The 16,104-nt window shown below is 41.6% G+C and overlaps 1 protein-coding gene and 1 non-coding gene across 2 annotated transcripts; both read right to left on the bottom strand.

Moving 5' to 3' along the window:
- Window positions 1-1,647: 1,647 nt before the first annotated feature.
- On the bottom strand, window positions 1,648-11,592 carry LOC132777429 (regulator of cell cycle RGCC-like). Its single transcript, XM_067471598.1, has 5 exons — window positions 11,482-11,592; window positions 7,391-7,549; window positions 5,558-5,653; window positions 3,826-3,888; window positions 1,648-2,148 (listed from the first exon to the last, which is right to left on the bottom strand). The coding sequence occupies exons 1-5, from the start codon at window positions 11,510-11,512 to the stop codon at window positions 2,141-2,143; spliced, it is 357 nt and encodes a 118-aa protein (XP_067327699.1). The 5' UTR covers window positions 11,513-11,592; the 3' UTR covers window positions 1,648-2,140.
- Window positions 11,593-15,869: 4,277 nt separating this feature from the next.
- Window positions 15,870-15,941, bottom strand: TRNAE-UUC (transfer RNA glutamic acid (anticodon UUC)). The gene has a single exon. It is a non-coding gene; the product is annotated as a tRNA-Glu (tRNA).
- Window positions 15,942-16,104: the final 163 nt, after the last annotated feature.

Raw genomic sequence — 16,104 nt, forward strand, 5'->3', positions numbered from 1 at the left:
AGCAAGAGCAGGGCCTCCCCAGAAGATCTTAACCTCCATGATGGTTCATAAAGGCCCAGGTAAGCTGGGCCGGAACCCTTTAGGACTTTATAGGCTAAAACCAGCACTTTGAATTGTGCTCGGTAGCAAACTGGCAGGCAGTGGAGCTGACGTAACAGGGGGGTTGTGTGCTCCCTGTATGCCGCCCCAGTTAGAAGTCTTGCTGCTGTTTGTTGGACCATTTGAAGCTTCTGAACATCTTCAAAGGCAACCCCACATAGAGCGAGTTGCAGTACCGTATATTCCGGCATATAAGACAACTGGGTGTATAGGACAACCCCAACTTTTCCAGTTAAAATATAGAGTTTGGGATATACTCGCCGTATAAGACTAGCCCTCTTCCAATACACACCAAATACAATTTTTAAAAGCATCAGATTTGATTTCAATATGGTAATTTTCCTATTGCTGTCCCTCCTTCTCTGCCTCTCAAATCTTGCACCTGAGCACCTGCACCACTTCACTGCAGTCTTCAGGAGAGAGATCTGAGAGGCAGAGGAGGAGGTACAGTAAAAGGATGCAAGGGCGGGTCAGACACATAAAAGAGTTGTGTTTTTCTAGGCCCAGAACCACTCTATCCCTTTTTTCCATACCCTGGGTACCCCAGACGCGCTCTGCCATCCCACTTTCCCAGCTTCCTTTTAATACGTCCTGGTTTCTTTCTCTTCCCTCTCATCCTCAGTTCACTTTCACTGCTGCAAGTGCAAATGTTGTTTCAACTCCATTCCATTCCCAAACTGTTATTGGGAATGACCGCATCTCCCTATATGAACTCACACGATCATCTGGAGAGGCCCTGCTCACGATCCCACCTGCGTCGCAAGCGCAATTGGTGGGGACGAGGGACAGGGCCTTCTCTGTGGTGGCCCCCTGACTCTGGAACTCTCTCCCCAAGGGTATCAGACAAGCCCCAACATTGGCAGTCTTTAGGAAAAGCTTGAAGACGTGGTTGTTCCAGTGTGCCTTCCCAGAATAGGAAACTCCTAGCATCATATCCCAATTTACTAGAGATTAAGATTGTCTGCACACCGCACTTATCTCCAAAAACCTATCCATCTCACCTGTCATGTTCAGCATTTGGCCCGGCCTTAGTTTTAAATGTGTCATGGTGTTGTCGTCTAATGTTTATTGGTATTGTTTTAATGTTTATTGCTTGTTTTATGAGTTTATTTATTGTTGTATTTGTTACGCTGGTGTTTTATTGATGTGTTGGGCCTCGGCCTCTTGTAAGCCGCACAGAGTCCTTCGGGAGATGTTAGCGGGGTATAAATAAAGGATTATTATTATTATTATTATTGGAGGAGAGTTTGGCAATGGAATCAATTGCCTGGTGGAGTCCCCTTCTCTCAATGTCTGGACAGCTCTCTGCTGGGGATGGTTGTTGGGAGATGATTCATTGAACAGAATGGGGTGAGACTAGATGGCCTCTGGGAAGCCCTTCCAACTTTATGTGCCTTAAAACCACATTTGGGAGTTAATGCAGGGATGGTGCATCTCCCATCAACAAAGGCCATGGTGAGAGACGTTGGGAGTTGTAGTCCAATGCTGACCGGAAAGCAGAATCACTGGCAATGCTTTCTGGCGAAGCTAGAAACACACAGGGTCAAATTCTCAGCCAAGGCTCAATTTATTTAAATAGCTCCATATAAAAAAAGTACAAAAAAGGAGAAATGCATCCATCTTATTTTACAATATTTACATGAGCGCAAGAGCCATGGAGGGAGAGGTACCTCCTTGCCCTGAAGCAACACATGGAACCCCCATGTCCGCATGACAAAGCACATGCTTCCACACATGCAGCAGATTTGGGGAAAGAGTTATTCTGTTTGTGGTCGAGACGGAGAGAGAGCTCAGCAGTCTTTGCAATGGCGGCTTCCCCTGGTTTTGGATGGTCTTCGCAGATGGAAAGAGTGGTTTCCCAAATGGGCGTCTCCTTCTGCGTCTTGCAAATTGTCTGTACTTTCCCCTCTGAGCTTTATGAGGAACCAGATGGCAAAAAGGCAGTCCAGAAAAGGGCATGATGTGCAGTTAAGGTAGAATCCCAAATGGCCCGGTTTTGGCAAACAGGGCAAATCTCAGTCCAGATACGCAGCAAGGAGCCTCACATCTCTGCAAAAGGAACGACAAAAAATATCCATGTAAATCATCTTCCTAATGCCGTGACCCTTTAATACATATCCTTATGTTGTGGTGACCCCCAACCATAAAATACCCAATACAGATTTGAATACTGGTGGGGTTGGGGGGTTGATTTTGTCATTTGGGAGTTGTAGTTGCTGGGATTTATAGTTCTCCTACAATCAAAAAGCATCCTGAACTCCACCACCGTGGACAAAAACAATGATATATCTCGACCAAACTTGACATGGATACTCAATATGCCCAAATGTGGACACTGGTGGAGTTTGGGGAAAATAGACCTTGACATTTGGAAGTTGTAGTTGCTGGGATGTATAGTTCACCTACAATCAAAGAGCATTCTGAACTCCACCAATGATGGAATTGAACCAAACTTGGCACACAGAACTCCTGTGACCTACAGAAAATGCTGGAAGGGTTTGGTGGGCATTGACCTTGAGTTTGGGAGTTGTAGTTCAACTACATCCAGAGAGCAGTGTGGACTCAAACAATGACAGATCTGGACCAAACTTGACATGAATACTTAATATGCCCAAATGTGAACACTGGTGAAGTTTGGGGGGAATAGACCTTGGCTTTGGGAGTTGTGGTTGCTGGGATTTATAGTTCACCTACAACCAAAGAGCATTCTGAACTCCACCAATGATGGAATTGAACCAAACTTGGCACACAGAACTCCTGTGACCTACAGAAAATGCTGGAAGGGTTTGGTGGGCATTGACCTTGAGTTTGGGAGTTGTAGTTCAACTACATCCAGAGAGCACTGTGGACTCAAACAATGATAGATATGGACCAAACTTGACATGGATACTTAATATGCCCAAATGTGAAAACTGGTGGAGTTTGGGGAAAATGGACGTTGGCTTTGGGAGTTGTCGCTACTGGGATTTATAGTTCACCTACAATCAAAGAGCATTCTGAACTCTACCAATGATGGAATTGAACCAAACTTGGAACACAGAACTCCCGTGACCAACAGAAAATACTGGAAGGGTCTGATGAAAATTGATCTTGAGTTTGGGAGTTGTAGGTCACCTACATCCAAAGAGCATTGTGGACTGAAACAATGATAGATCTGGACCAAACTTGACATGGATACTCAATATGCCCAAATGTGGACACTGGTGGAGTTTAGGGAAAATAGACCTTGACATTTGGGAGTTGTAGTTGCTGGGATGTATAGTTCACCTACAATCAAAGCACATTCTGAACTCCACCAACAAAGAATTGAGCCAAACTTCCCACTATGTTTTCTAATGGTCTTTGGCAATCCCCCCAGGGCTTCCGACCCTCATGTTGAGAAACACTGATGTAAACAGAAGGGGGAAAGTCAATGGAACAATGGCTTCAAATTACAAGAAAGGAGATTCCACTTGAACACGAGGAAGCTCTTCTCTGAAGCTATATTTTTGCAAGCCTGATTTGTAGGACTTCTGCCTTTGTGACTCTCTTGAATCCCATAGAAGACCTTTTTACTGACCCCAAATGAAGACCCTTCTGGAAAGCCTCCGGATGTATATTAATGCACCATTTGAAATAAGTTACACAAAATAATATTTTGTCTACAAAACAATATTTAGTATTTTTAAAAACCCTTTTTTTCAAAACCAGACTCCCAACCACTATCCCGGAATGCATCGTACCCACCTTCCAGAATCTGGTCCAAATCGGCAATGAATGCCTCCAATTCATGTGTATCTCCAAGTCGGGCTGTGAGAGGAAGAGGCAAATCGGTCAGTTCCCTGCATCAGAATAACAAAGCCTAAACCAAAATCTCAAAGGTTTCAGCCACAAGGAGAATGAAAATACCCACCATGAAATAGATGGGAAATCAGGAGTCTCTCCAAAGGGTGCTTAGACTACAGCTCCCAGCTTTGCTTATTGGACTAATGGGAGTTGTCATCCAACTACCCATTGGAAGGATGTCTTGGCTCTATTCCCCCCTTAAGATTAAAGTCAGTAAAGATGAGCAGCTCACATTGATGGAGTTTGGATGCCTCAAGCAAAAGAATCACAGAATCCTAGAGTTGGAAGAGACCTCGTGGGCCATCCAGTCCAACCCCATTCTGCCAAGAAGCAGGAAAACCACATTCAAAGCGCCCCTAACAGATGGCCATTCTTTATACCCCATTTTTTCTCTCCACAAAGGAGACACAATAATAATAATAATAATAATAATAATAATAATAATAATAGAATAGTGTCATAGGTCCTTTGAGTGTCCTTTGTAGGGAGAAAAAGGGCATAAATAAATAAATAAACAATAAACACAAATGGTGATCGGCACAGTGACTAAAGACCTTGGCCTGCACTTAAGAACAATTGGCAGTGAGCAAAATTACCACTTGTCAGCTGCAAAAGGCCACCCTACTGGGATCTGCATGCGTTATTCACCGATACATCATACAGGGTTGTTGTAAGGTTTTTTGGGTTATATGGCCATGGTTTAGAGACATTTTCTCCTGACGTTTTGCCTGCATCTATGGCAAGCATCCCCAGAGGATCCTCTGACGATGCTTGCCATAGATGCAGGCGAAACGTCAGGAGATAATGCCTCTAGAACATGGCCATATAGCCCGAAAAAACTTACAACAACCCAGTGATTCTGGCCATGAAAGCCTTCGACAATATATCACACAGTCCTAGACACTTGGGAAGTCTCTGACCTGTGATCAAATACAAAACACAGCTTAGTGATCTTGTTTTCTGTGTAGTAATCTTGTTATGTCTCCAATAATAATAGGTAAAGGGTAAAGGTTTTCCCCTGACGTTAAGTCCAGTCGTGTCCGACTCTAGGATGTGGTGCTCATCTCCATTTCTAACCCGAAGAGCCGGCGTTGTCCATAGACACCTCCAAAGTCATGTGGCCAGCATGACTGCATGGAGTGTCGTTACCTTCCCGCCAGAGCGGTACCTATTGATCTACTCACATTTGCATGTTTTTGAACTGCTAGGTTGGCAGAAGCTGGGACTGACAGTGGAAGCTCATGCCACTCCACAGATTAGAACCTGTCACCGTTCTGTCAACAAGTTTAGCAGCTCAGCGGTTTAACCCACTGCGTCACCAGGGGCTCAATATAATAACAGTAACAATAATAGGATCATGGTCATTATTAAGGTCATTATTATTATGTTGCTTTACACCCCGCTTTTTCTCTCCATAAAGGAGACTCATGGTGGCTCTGACCCTCTTGCAGGCTTTGGCACACGAAAAGCCATCATAGCAACCACAGAAATGTTCCAAAATGACAGAGTCAGGATGACGGTGGAAAGGCCCAGCCCTCTCCCTGAATCTGGGTACTCCCTCATGCCCATTCACCCATCCCTTGACATTTCCATGTACCCTTTGATCCATCCATTAATCTATTCTCGGCTCTACCTTTGGAGTTTGACGATGCTGGAGTCAACACGGATGGAGCATTCAGGTCTTCCTCGCTGGTGTTGAGGCTGCTGCCAGGGGATATGCTGCTGCCGCCTATGGAAACGAAGCAAAGGAAGGCTTATTGTTGGTAGCCGAGAAACTCAGAGGCACAAGATCTTATTCCCTACTGTTATGTAAATATCTGATATGCAGGATGTATTTTCATTCACTGGACCAAATTTGGCACAGATACCCAATACGCTCAAATTTGAACACTGGTGGGGTTGGGATCTGATTTTGTCATTTGGGAGTTGTAGTTGCTGGGATTTATAGTTCACCTACAATCAAAGAGCATTCTGAACTCCACCAACGATGTCACTGAACCAAATATGGCACACAGAACTCCCATGACCAACAGAAAATACTGGAAGAGTTTGATGCAGGTTGACTTTGAGTTTTAGAGTTGTAGTTCACCTACACTCAGAGAGCACTGTGGACTCAAATAATGCTAGATCTGGACCAAACTTGGCACGAGTACTTAATGTACCCAAATGTGAACACCGGTGGAATTTGGGGGAAATAGACCTTGAGATTTGGGAGTTGTAGTTGCTGGGATTTATAGTCCACCTACAATCAAAGAGCATTCTGAACCTCACCAACAATAGAATTGGGTCAAACTTCTCACACAGAACCCCCCCCCCCCACCCCGTACCAGCAGAAAATACTGTGTTTTTTATGGTCTTTGGCGACCCCTCTGACACACCCTCATGACCCTCCCCCAGGGATTCCGACCCCCAGGTTGAGAAACACTGCCTTAGATAGTCTTCTTTAAGGAAAACCCTGTGAATTTTAGGGGTGATTTGAAAGCACGTTGACATAGCTATAGGGCCCACAACCGTGGAAAGGGCTTTCCAAGTGCCAGAAATCAGAAAACCAGAACTGATTCCCTTTCCTGTCCTCCAAAATTCACAATTTGCCGATTTGCATGATGTCAACAGAGTCCATACAAGAGAGGAGCAGAAATGGTAAGAGAGCAATAGGTTGAAATTAAAGGAAAGGAGATTCCATTTGAACATTAGCTGTTCAGCAGTGGAACTCTCTGCCTCAGAGTCCGACGGAAGCTCCTTCTTTGGGGGGTTTTCAACAGAAGCTGGAAGCTCATCTGTCAGGAGGGCTCTAATGGCGCTTTCCCTGCATGGCAGGGAGTTGAACTAGATGGCCCATGCAGTCTCTTCCAACTCTATGAAAGATATGATATCTGTCCGAACGTATCTCCCTCTACGTCCCACCTCGGAGTTTGAGATCATCTGGGGAGGCCCTGCTCTCGACCCCACCACTCTCACAAGTGAGGCTGGTGGGGACGAGAAGCAGAGCCTTCTCAGTGGTGGCCCCCCACCTGTGGAATTCACTCCCGGGGGAAATCAGAACAGCACCAACCCTCCTCTCCTTCAGGAGGAGGGTAAAGACATGGCTGTGGAACCAGGCCTTTGGGCAACCAGGCAATTAGACAATGACAACCAAATAAGACAATCAGATGTGTAAGATCGGCAGGATTGTCGAAATGGAACCAAAACAGATCTTTGAGTTAATTGTACACTGATGGGTAGGAGGAAGATCCAGGTTTGTATTGTTTTTACTGATTTTATCATTTTACTGATTTTATTGGATAATGTTGAATTGTGGGAATTTGTACTGTTATATTTTTTGTGATGATTGTTTGTGTAGCAGGCGTCTAAGTGCGCCTTGCAGCTGTAAGCCGCCCTGGGTCCCCTTCGGGGTGAGAAGGGTGGGGTACAAGAACCCCAAATAAAATAAATAAATAAAATATGATGACCCATCATCCCCACTCACTTTCTGAATCCTCGATGCCGCTGTCGGAGGCGCTGGGCAAGACCCGCTGCTTGAGCTCCGCCAAGTGTTGCCCGTACTGGGAAGGGGCCCCGTTGTCAAAGTCCTGGACCACCTGGTTGAACTCCATCAGGAGGTCCTGGAGGTCAGTTGGGGGCAGCCCTGCGGAGACGGAATTATAATAATATTAATAACTATTGGATGAATTAAAATTATGCATAGTTCATGTTTTTACCAGCCCACACATTGTCTTGCCAGAGAAAAGATATGCCACACAAATGATCAGTAAAGAACAAGAAGTTTACTCTTTGGAATGCATATATTGTGAACAGTTGCATTGACTCACACTTTGTGAGAGAGATTCAAATGGTCCTTATGTGTCCATGGTGGAAGATCTTTTTCTTCCAGTAGCCCAAAAGCAAATCTTGTCTCTGTAAGCTCCTGCACAGCTAACAGCCTAAATATGTAACTGTGGCCAAAACTCCCAGACTCAGCTAGCCTGTCAAGCGTAGCTCAACCAATCAGCTTCATGCTTTACATTTTCAGTGAACACACTCACCAACTGATTTTTTTACATGTTCTAACAATGACAACAAATATAATAACAACAACAATGAAATCCAGCATATAGATCTGTGCTTTTGTATTATTAAATAACAACAACAACAACAAAACAGTATGTAACGCGATTTTTGTTCCTGGGTTATACATTTCATTTCCTATTATTATTACTATTGTTATTATTTATTTACAAGGGTGGACGCAGTGTCCCTTATGAACATGGAAACCGACTGTTAGGAATTGTGGGAGTTGGAGTCCATTTCGAGGTTGATGGAGAGGACGGCCTTCTTCCAAGTGGGATCAAAGGGTTCCTTTTGCTTCTCCCTCCTCCTCCTCCTACATTGTGTGGGAGAGGATGTGCCTTCAGACAATGGGGCCTTGATGTGCTCATTTCCCCTCCGGAGGCCCACACGTGCACACAGGCGTGTGCTAGGACACGCACACACCAATGCAGAGGAGCTCCCTTGGGCACCAGGTTCAAGGTGGGCCTTTGGGGTGTTCTCAAGAGCCCCATTCACCCCAAAACCTGACAGAGGAGACACAGCTTGGCTGCTTCCACTGCCTCCAGTCAATGTTATGGGACCTGGGATGTATAGTTTGGTGAGGTCACTTTGGCAGAGAAGGTGGGTGGTCTTGGAAACTACAATTCCATCACAGTTAAAATCGTGCGTCGATTCTAACCCCCCAAAAACCCTTCCATTGTGACCTAACCACAAAACAGAGTGGGAAACAAATGTCCTTGAGCTGAAATGTGGGGGCACCTGCATTGTTTTCCACTGTGACGCACAAAACTATTTTCCTCCAATTGTATGGGCATTGGGTGTGAATCTTCCCTAGGGATACATAGTAGGCCTGGGCAATCCATGGTTCTAAATGGTTCTAAAGTACTTACAAATCTAAAGTTCTGGTGGTGAAAATTTCAGAACTCTAACAAAACTCTCAAAATGTCATTATAAATGGCAGTTCCTAATTGGTTCTATCATAAAAATCACCAATAATGAAATAATAATTAAATTTTGAAAGTTCTGTTAGAGTTCTGAAATTAAAGTTCTGGTGGTGAAAATTCCAGAACTCTAACGAAACTCTCAAAATTTCATTATAAATGGCAGTTCCTAATTGATTCTATCATAAAAATCACCAATAATGAAGTAATAATTAAATTTTGAAAGTTTTGTTAGAGTTCTGAAATTTTCACCACTAGAACTTTAGTTTTGTAAGTACTTTAGAACCATTTAGAACCATGGATTGACCAGGCGTAATACATAGACTTATTATTACTTAATACCTAAAGATAATTTGGTTCTACACACACAACTCTACGATTAGTAAAGGTAAATCTTTCCCCTGACATTAAGTCTAGTCATGTCCGACTCTGGGGGTTGGTGCTCATCTCACTTTCCAAACCGAATTGCCGGCGTTGTCTGTAGACACCTCCAAGGTCATGTGGCCGGCATGACTGCATAGAGCGCCATTACCTTCCTGCCAAAGTAGTACTTATCAATGTACTCACATTTCATAGAATCATAGAATTGGTAGAGACCTGGTGGGCCATCCAGTCCAACCCCCTGCCAAGAAGCAGGAATATTGCATTCAAATCACCCCTGACAGATGGCCATCCAGCCTCTGTTTAAAAGCTTCCAAAGTGGAACTCTCCAGGGCAGAGAGTTCCACTGCTGAACGGCTCTCACAGTCAGGAAGATCTTCCTAATGTTTTTGAACTGCTGAATTGGCAGAAGCTGGGGTTAACAGTGGGAGCTCACCCTGCTCCCCAGATTCGACCCAGAGACCTTTTAGTCAGCAAGTTCAGCAGCTTAGCAATTTAATCTGCTGCACCACCACAGCCCAATATACTACTATCCCATTATTATCAATGCTGGTGGGGAGTAAGGGGTAGGAATCCCAAGGGTTGCATATATCTATTGGCACTAAGTGTAATTCTTTTACGTTCTAATGTGGTTAATTCAATGTTATTAGCGCAACAGAGCAGCTGCCAAGTCTCTGTATGTAACAGGTGGAATTTAATTCGATTTAAGGAATTTGGATTAACGTTTGGCATCAGCAAACACAGATTAATTAAGTCTTTGGTTCAAGATGATTTGAGGATAGAGGAGCACATCCATAGAGAGTGCTTTTGGAAGAGGCTGCAGCAGTCAGAATTCTCAAAATATTTAACTTATGCCACCTTTTGCAATAATATTAATAAATAATAATAATAATAATAATAATTTTAACAATACAAAATAATGATAAAATATAATACTAATGATAATAAATATATATATAAAAAATATAATAAAAATAACAATATAAATATATAAAATATTATAATAAAATAAATATACAAATACAATATGCAATAGATGATGAGAATAATATATAAATATGTAATAAATATATATTCATAAATATATTATTTATTTAATAATTTTCTATATTTGTATAACCGCCTTGCATGAGAATAATATATAAATATGGGAATAATATATAAATATGTAATAAATATATATTCATAAATATATTATTTATTTATTTATTTATTTATTTATTTACTATATTTGTATAACCGCCTTTTAAGGCGGTTTACAGTCGGCAACAATTTAATGCCCCAATACCATAAAATACAATTAAAAACATTAGTATATAATATAAAACCATAGCAAGATCAATAAAAAACATATAACATAAATACCTAAAATATAATAACATATAAATATATAATAAAACAAATAATGATAATAATGAAATAAATATAATAAGTTATATTATATATATTTATAAATATGTAAGATATATAATAATATATTAACATATAAAAGAAACAATGATCATAATGAAATAAATATAATAATATAGTTATATTATATTTATAAATATGTAATAGATATATAATAATATGTTAACATATAATAAAACAAATTATGTATTGTCGAAGGCTTTCATGGCTGGAATCACTAGGTTCTTGTGGGTTTTTTTGGGCTATAGGGCCATGTTCTAGAGGCATTTCTCCTGACGTTTCGCCTGCATCTATGGCAAGCATCCTCAGAGGTAGTGAGGTCTGTTGCAATTAGGACAATGGGTTTATATATCTGTGGAATGGCTGGGGTGGGGCAAGGAGTTCTTCTCTGCTGGAGCTAGGTGTGAATGTTTCAACTGACCACCTTCATTAGCATTTGAAGGCCTGGCTGAGCCTGGGAAAATATTTTGTTGAGAGGTGTTAAGATATGCCTAGTTGTTTCCTCTCTGCTGTATTGCTATTGTAATTTTAGAGTTTTTTTAATACTGGTAGCCTGATTTTGTTCATTTTCATGGCAAATAATAATAATAATGAAATAAATGTAATAATATAGTTAGAGTATATATATTTATAAATATGTAATAGATATATTATAATATATTAGCATATAATCAAACAAATAACGATAATAATGATGAAATAAATATAATATATATATATAATAAAATATAAAAAATAATAATAGTTATATGTAGAAAACAGAAAATACTTTAATCATAATAGTAAGCCATCTGCTGACCTGTCTGGTTCTCAGCTCGGGTCTCCATCATTCCTTTTCTCCGCCTTGGAAATTCCTTCCAAAGAAACAATTTTCCTTCTTAAAAAAAAAAGAAGTTTGCAAACTGACCAAAACTTCAGCAGCAGGGAGATTTTTATTCCACAAGCCACGCCCCCTGTCTACCCGCCCAGCCAATCAGAGGGGAGGTGGGCGGAGCAAAGAATTCTTAGTGAATGAAGCCCCTCTTCCCGGAAAGGAGTTTGCGCATGCGCGCGTTCCTGTTGTCAAATGGGAAATCCCCCATAAGGAACCCCCTCCTTAGAAGAATTTCTTGGACTCTCCATCAACTCCAACCCTGATTACTGTGGAGAGAATTAAGCTGGGTTTAAATAATAATAATAATAATATAATAATAATAATAATAAATATAATAATAATAATTATAAACATAATAATAATAATAGACTTTCCAATAAGGAACCCCCTCCTTAGAAGAATTTCTTGGACTCTAATTCCCATCAACTCCAACCCTGATTACTGTGGAGAGAATTAAGCTGGGTTTAAATAATAATACCGTGACTTGGCCACGGTAGTACACGCTCTGGTCACATCCCGCCTTGACTACTGCAACGCTCTCTACGTGGGGCTGCCCTTGAAGACGGCCCGGAAGCTTCAGCTAGTCCAGCGCGCAGCAGCCATGTTACTAACAGGAGCGGGACACAGGGAGCATACAACGCCCTTGTTGTACCAGCTCCACTGGCTGCCAATTTGCTACCGGGCCCAATTCAAGGTGCTGGTGTTGGCCTACAAAGCCCTAAACGGTTCTGGCCCAAAATACCTGTCTGACCGCATCTCGGCCTATGAGCCCACGAGGACTTTGAGATCGTCCGGGGAGGCCCTTCTCTCGATCCCACCTGCCTCACAGGCACGCCTGGCGGGGACGAGGGATAGGGCCTTCTCGGTGGTGGCCCCCCGGCTGTGGAACACCCTCCCTGTGGACATCAGACTGGCGCCCTCCCTTATGTCATTCCGCAAGAGACTAAAGACGTGGTTGTTTGAGAAGGCGTTTGAGTAAGTGCTGCAATAACTGGCAATGACGAATGGAACGGAACATGGATAACGAGATTTGGATTGTGATTCAACAATGAGACGTCACGAATGATTTAGTGTAATTGTATTATTGATAATGATGTTGTTTAATGTTGTTGTGATATTGCTTATGTTGTAAATTGTACCTGTTTTTACACGTTGTACACCGCCGTGAGTCGCCCTAGGACTGAGAACGGCGGTCTACAAGTGCAGTAAATAAATAAATAAATAATAATAATAATATAATAATAATAATAATAAATATCATAATAAATATAATAATAATAAATATAATAATGAATATTATTATTATAAATATATTACATTTATATATTATATTATATAATATAAAATTATGTTGTTGTTCATTCGTTCAGTCGTCTCCGACTCTTCGTGACCTCATGGACCAGCCCACGCCAGAGCTCCCTGTCGGCCGTTACCACCCCCAGCTCCCTCAAGGTCAGTCCAGTCACTTCAAGGATGCCATCCATCCATCTTGTCCTTGGTCGGCCCCTCTTCCTTTTGCCTTCCACTTTCCCCAGCATAATTGTCTTCTCTAGGCTTTCCTGTCTCCTCATGATGTGACCAAAGTACTTCAACTTTGTCTCTAGTATCTTTCCCTCCAGTGAGCAGTCGGGCTTTATTTCCTGGAGGATGGACTGGTTGGATCTTCTCGCAGTCGAAGGCACTCTCAGAACTTTCCTCCAACACCACAGCTCAAAAGCATCAATCTTCCTTCGCTCAGCCTTCCCTAAGGTCCAGCTCTCACATCCGTAGGTGACTACAGGGAATACCATGGCTTTGACTAGGCGGATCTTTGTTGCCAGTCTGATGTCTCTACTCTTTACTATTTTATCGAGATTGGACATTGCTCTCCTCCCAAGAAGTAAGCGTCTTCTGATTTCCTGGCCACAGTCTGCATCTGCAGTAATCTTTGCACCTAGAAATACAAAGTCTGTCACGGCCTCCACGGTTTCTCCCTCTATTTTCCAGTTGTCAATCATTCTTGTTGCCATAATCTTGGTTTTTTTGACGTTTAGCTGCAACCCGGCTTTTGCGCTTTCTTCTTTCACCTTGATTAGAAGGCTCCTCAGCTCCTCCTCGCTTTCGGCCATCAGAGTGGTGTCATCTGCATATCTGAGGTTGTTAATGTTTCTTCCAGCAATTTTCACCCCAGCTTTGCATTCATCCAGCCCCACACATCGCATGATGTGTTCTGCATACAAGTTAAAAAGGTTGGGTGAGAGGATGCAGCCTTGCCGTACACCTTTCCCAATCTTGAACCAGTCTGTTGTTCCGTGGTCAGTTCTGACTGTTGCTACTTGGCCCTTGTACAGATTCCTCAGGAGAGAGACAAGGTGGCTTGGGATGCCCATCCCACTAAGAACTTGCCACAATTTATTATGATCCACACAGTCAAAGGCTTTAGAATAGTCAATGAAGCAGAAGTAGATGTTTTTCTGAAACTCCCTGCCTTTCTCCATTATCCAGCGGATATTGGCAATTTGGTCTCTCGTTCCTCTGCCTTTTCTAAACCCAGCTTGAACATCTGGCAACTCTCGCTCCATGTATTGCTGGAGTCTTCCTTGCAGGATCTTGAGCATTACCTTACTGGCATGAGAAATAAGGGCCACTGTACGGAAGTTTGAGCAGTCTTTCGCATTTCCCTTTTTTGGTATGGGGATATAAGTTGATTTTTTCCAGTCTGATGGCCATTCTTGTGTTTTCCATATTTGCTGGCAAATGGCATGCATCACCTTGACAGCATCATCTTTTAAGATTTTAAACAGTTCAGCTGGGATCCCGTCGTCTCCTGCTGCCTTGTTGTTAGCAATGCTTCTTAAGGCCCATTCAACCTCACTCCTCAGGATGTCTGGTTCTAACTCATTCACCACACCGTCAAAACTATCCTCAATATTATTATCCTTCCTATACAGATCTTCTGTATAGTCTCGCCACCTTCTCTTGATCTCTTCAGCTTCTGTTAGGTCCCTGCCATCTTTGTTTCTTATCATACCAATTTTTGCCTGAAATTTACCTCCAATGTTTCTAATTTTCTGGAAGAGGTCTCTTGTCCTTCCTATTCTGTTGTCTTCTTCCACTTCCATGCATTGCTTATTTAAAAATAGTTCCTTATCTCTTCTGGCTAACCTCTGGAATTGCGCATTTAACTGGGCATATCTCCCCTTATCCCTGTTTCCTTTTGCTTTCCTCCTTTCTTGGGCTACTTCCAGTGTCTCAGCAGACAACCATTTTGCCTTCTTGGTTTTCTTTTTCTTTGGAACGTACTTTGTTGCCGTCTCCTGAACAATGTAAAATTATATAAAATTATATAAAATTATATATAAAATTATATAAAATTATATAATAATATTATTATAAATATAATGATAATAATGGACTTTGCAATAAGGAACCCCCTCCTTAGAATTTCTTGGACTCTAATTGCCATCAACTCTAACCCTGATTACTGTGGAGATAATTAAGCTGGGTTTAAATAATAATAATAATAATAATAATAATATAAAAATAATAAATATAATAAATACAATAATAAATATTATTATTATAAATATATTATATTTATATATTATATTATATAAAATTATATAATAATATTATTATAAATATAATAATAATAATAATAATAATGGACTTTGCAATCCAACAATATATATTTTCTTGAAGGGAGGACTTTTACATACACACATATACATTTTCACTTTTATTATGTGTATAGATATAGATATATGAGAGCAAGGATATATTGGCTGAGGATTCTGGGAATTGCAATCCCCCAAATTCATCTCCCCAACTGGAATGGACATGAATTAATGCGGAGTAAATATAAAACACAATGCAGTTTGATACCACTTCAACTGCTATGGCTCAGTGTTATGGGATCCTAGGAGCTGTAGTTTGGCACTCTTTGGCAGAGAAAGCTAAAGGCCTTGTAAAACTACAGCTCCCAGGATTCTATGGCTGTTAAACTATATTAATTATGCAATTTATTTATTTGTCGTGTCAGAGCAACCAGTCCAATTCTGCAATGTAGATGCACCACTGTTTTGCAAAACATTGAATCTGGGTTTTGCAAAACAGTGCAGCAGCGCCTCCTTCTGGCCAGAGCCTTCCTAGCACCCGACTCAGTTCCTGCTTTGGAGGAATAATTTTCTTTATCAAACGTTGGAAATTCTACCTTTAATTGATGGGAAAAGGGTATTTATCCTAGGTCTTCTATTTGGCTTTGTTTCTCTACTGAGGCGGAAAAAGTGAATGCAAGAGAAAGATTTTGAAGGGGGGTAAAAAAAAGTCACAACTTCCCATACCGGGAGTCGAACCCGGGCCGCCTGGGTGAAAACCAGGAATCCTAACCGCTAGACCATATGGGAGGCCATGAGAGTCAGTCTCTTTTTAGCATACATATTTCTTTCCATGTTATTACATAGAAGATAGTTATGATTCATTGGCTTGAGTTCAGGACACTGAGCACTCCTGCTACTGGGCCCAGTACCGGGTTCTAGTCCTTCCAAGTTCGGACTAGAACCCGGAGCG

Source organism: Anolis sagrei, chromosome 10 (genome assembly GCF_037176765.1).
Source record: "Anolis sagrei isolate rAnoSag1 chromosome 10, rAnoSag1.mat, whole genome shotgun sequence".
NCBI classification, from domain to species: Eukaryota; Metazoa; Chordata; class Lepidosauria; order Squamata; family Dactyloidae; genus Anolis; species Anolis sagrei.

What these genes read in the sequence shown, in the direction of transcription:
- LOC132777429 (XM_067471598.1), bottom strand. Translation starts at nt 11,512, where the DNA reads ATGATGGAGACCCGAGCTGAGAACCAGACAG. An exon ending in CCGAGCTGAGAACCAGACAG is followed by an intron (nt 7,550 to 11,481) that starts GTCAGCAGATGG and finishes CCGTCTCCGCAG; the next exon opens with GGCTGCCCCCAACTGACCTC. An exon ending in CGGCATCGAGGATTCAGAAA is followed by an intron (nt 5,654 to 7,390) that starts GTGAGTGGGGAT and finishes TCGTTTCCATAG; the next exon opens with GCGGCAGCAGCATATCCCCT.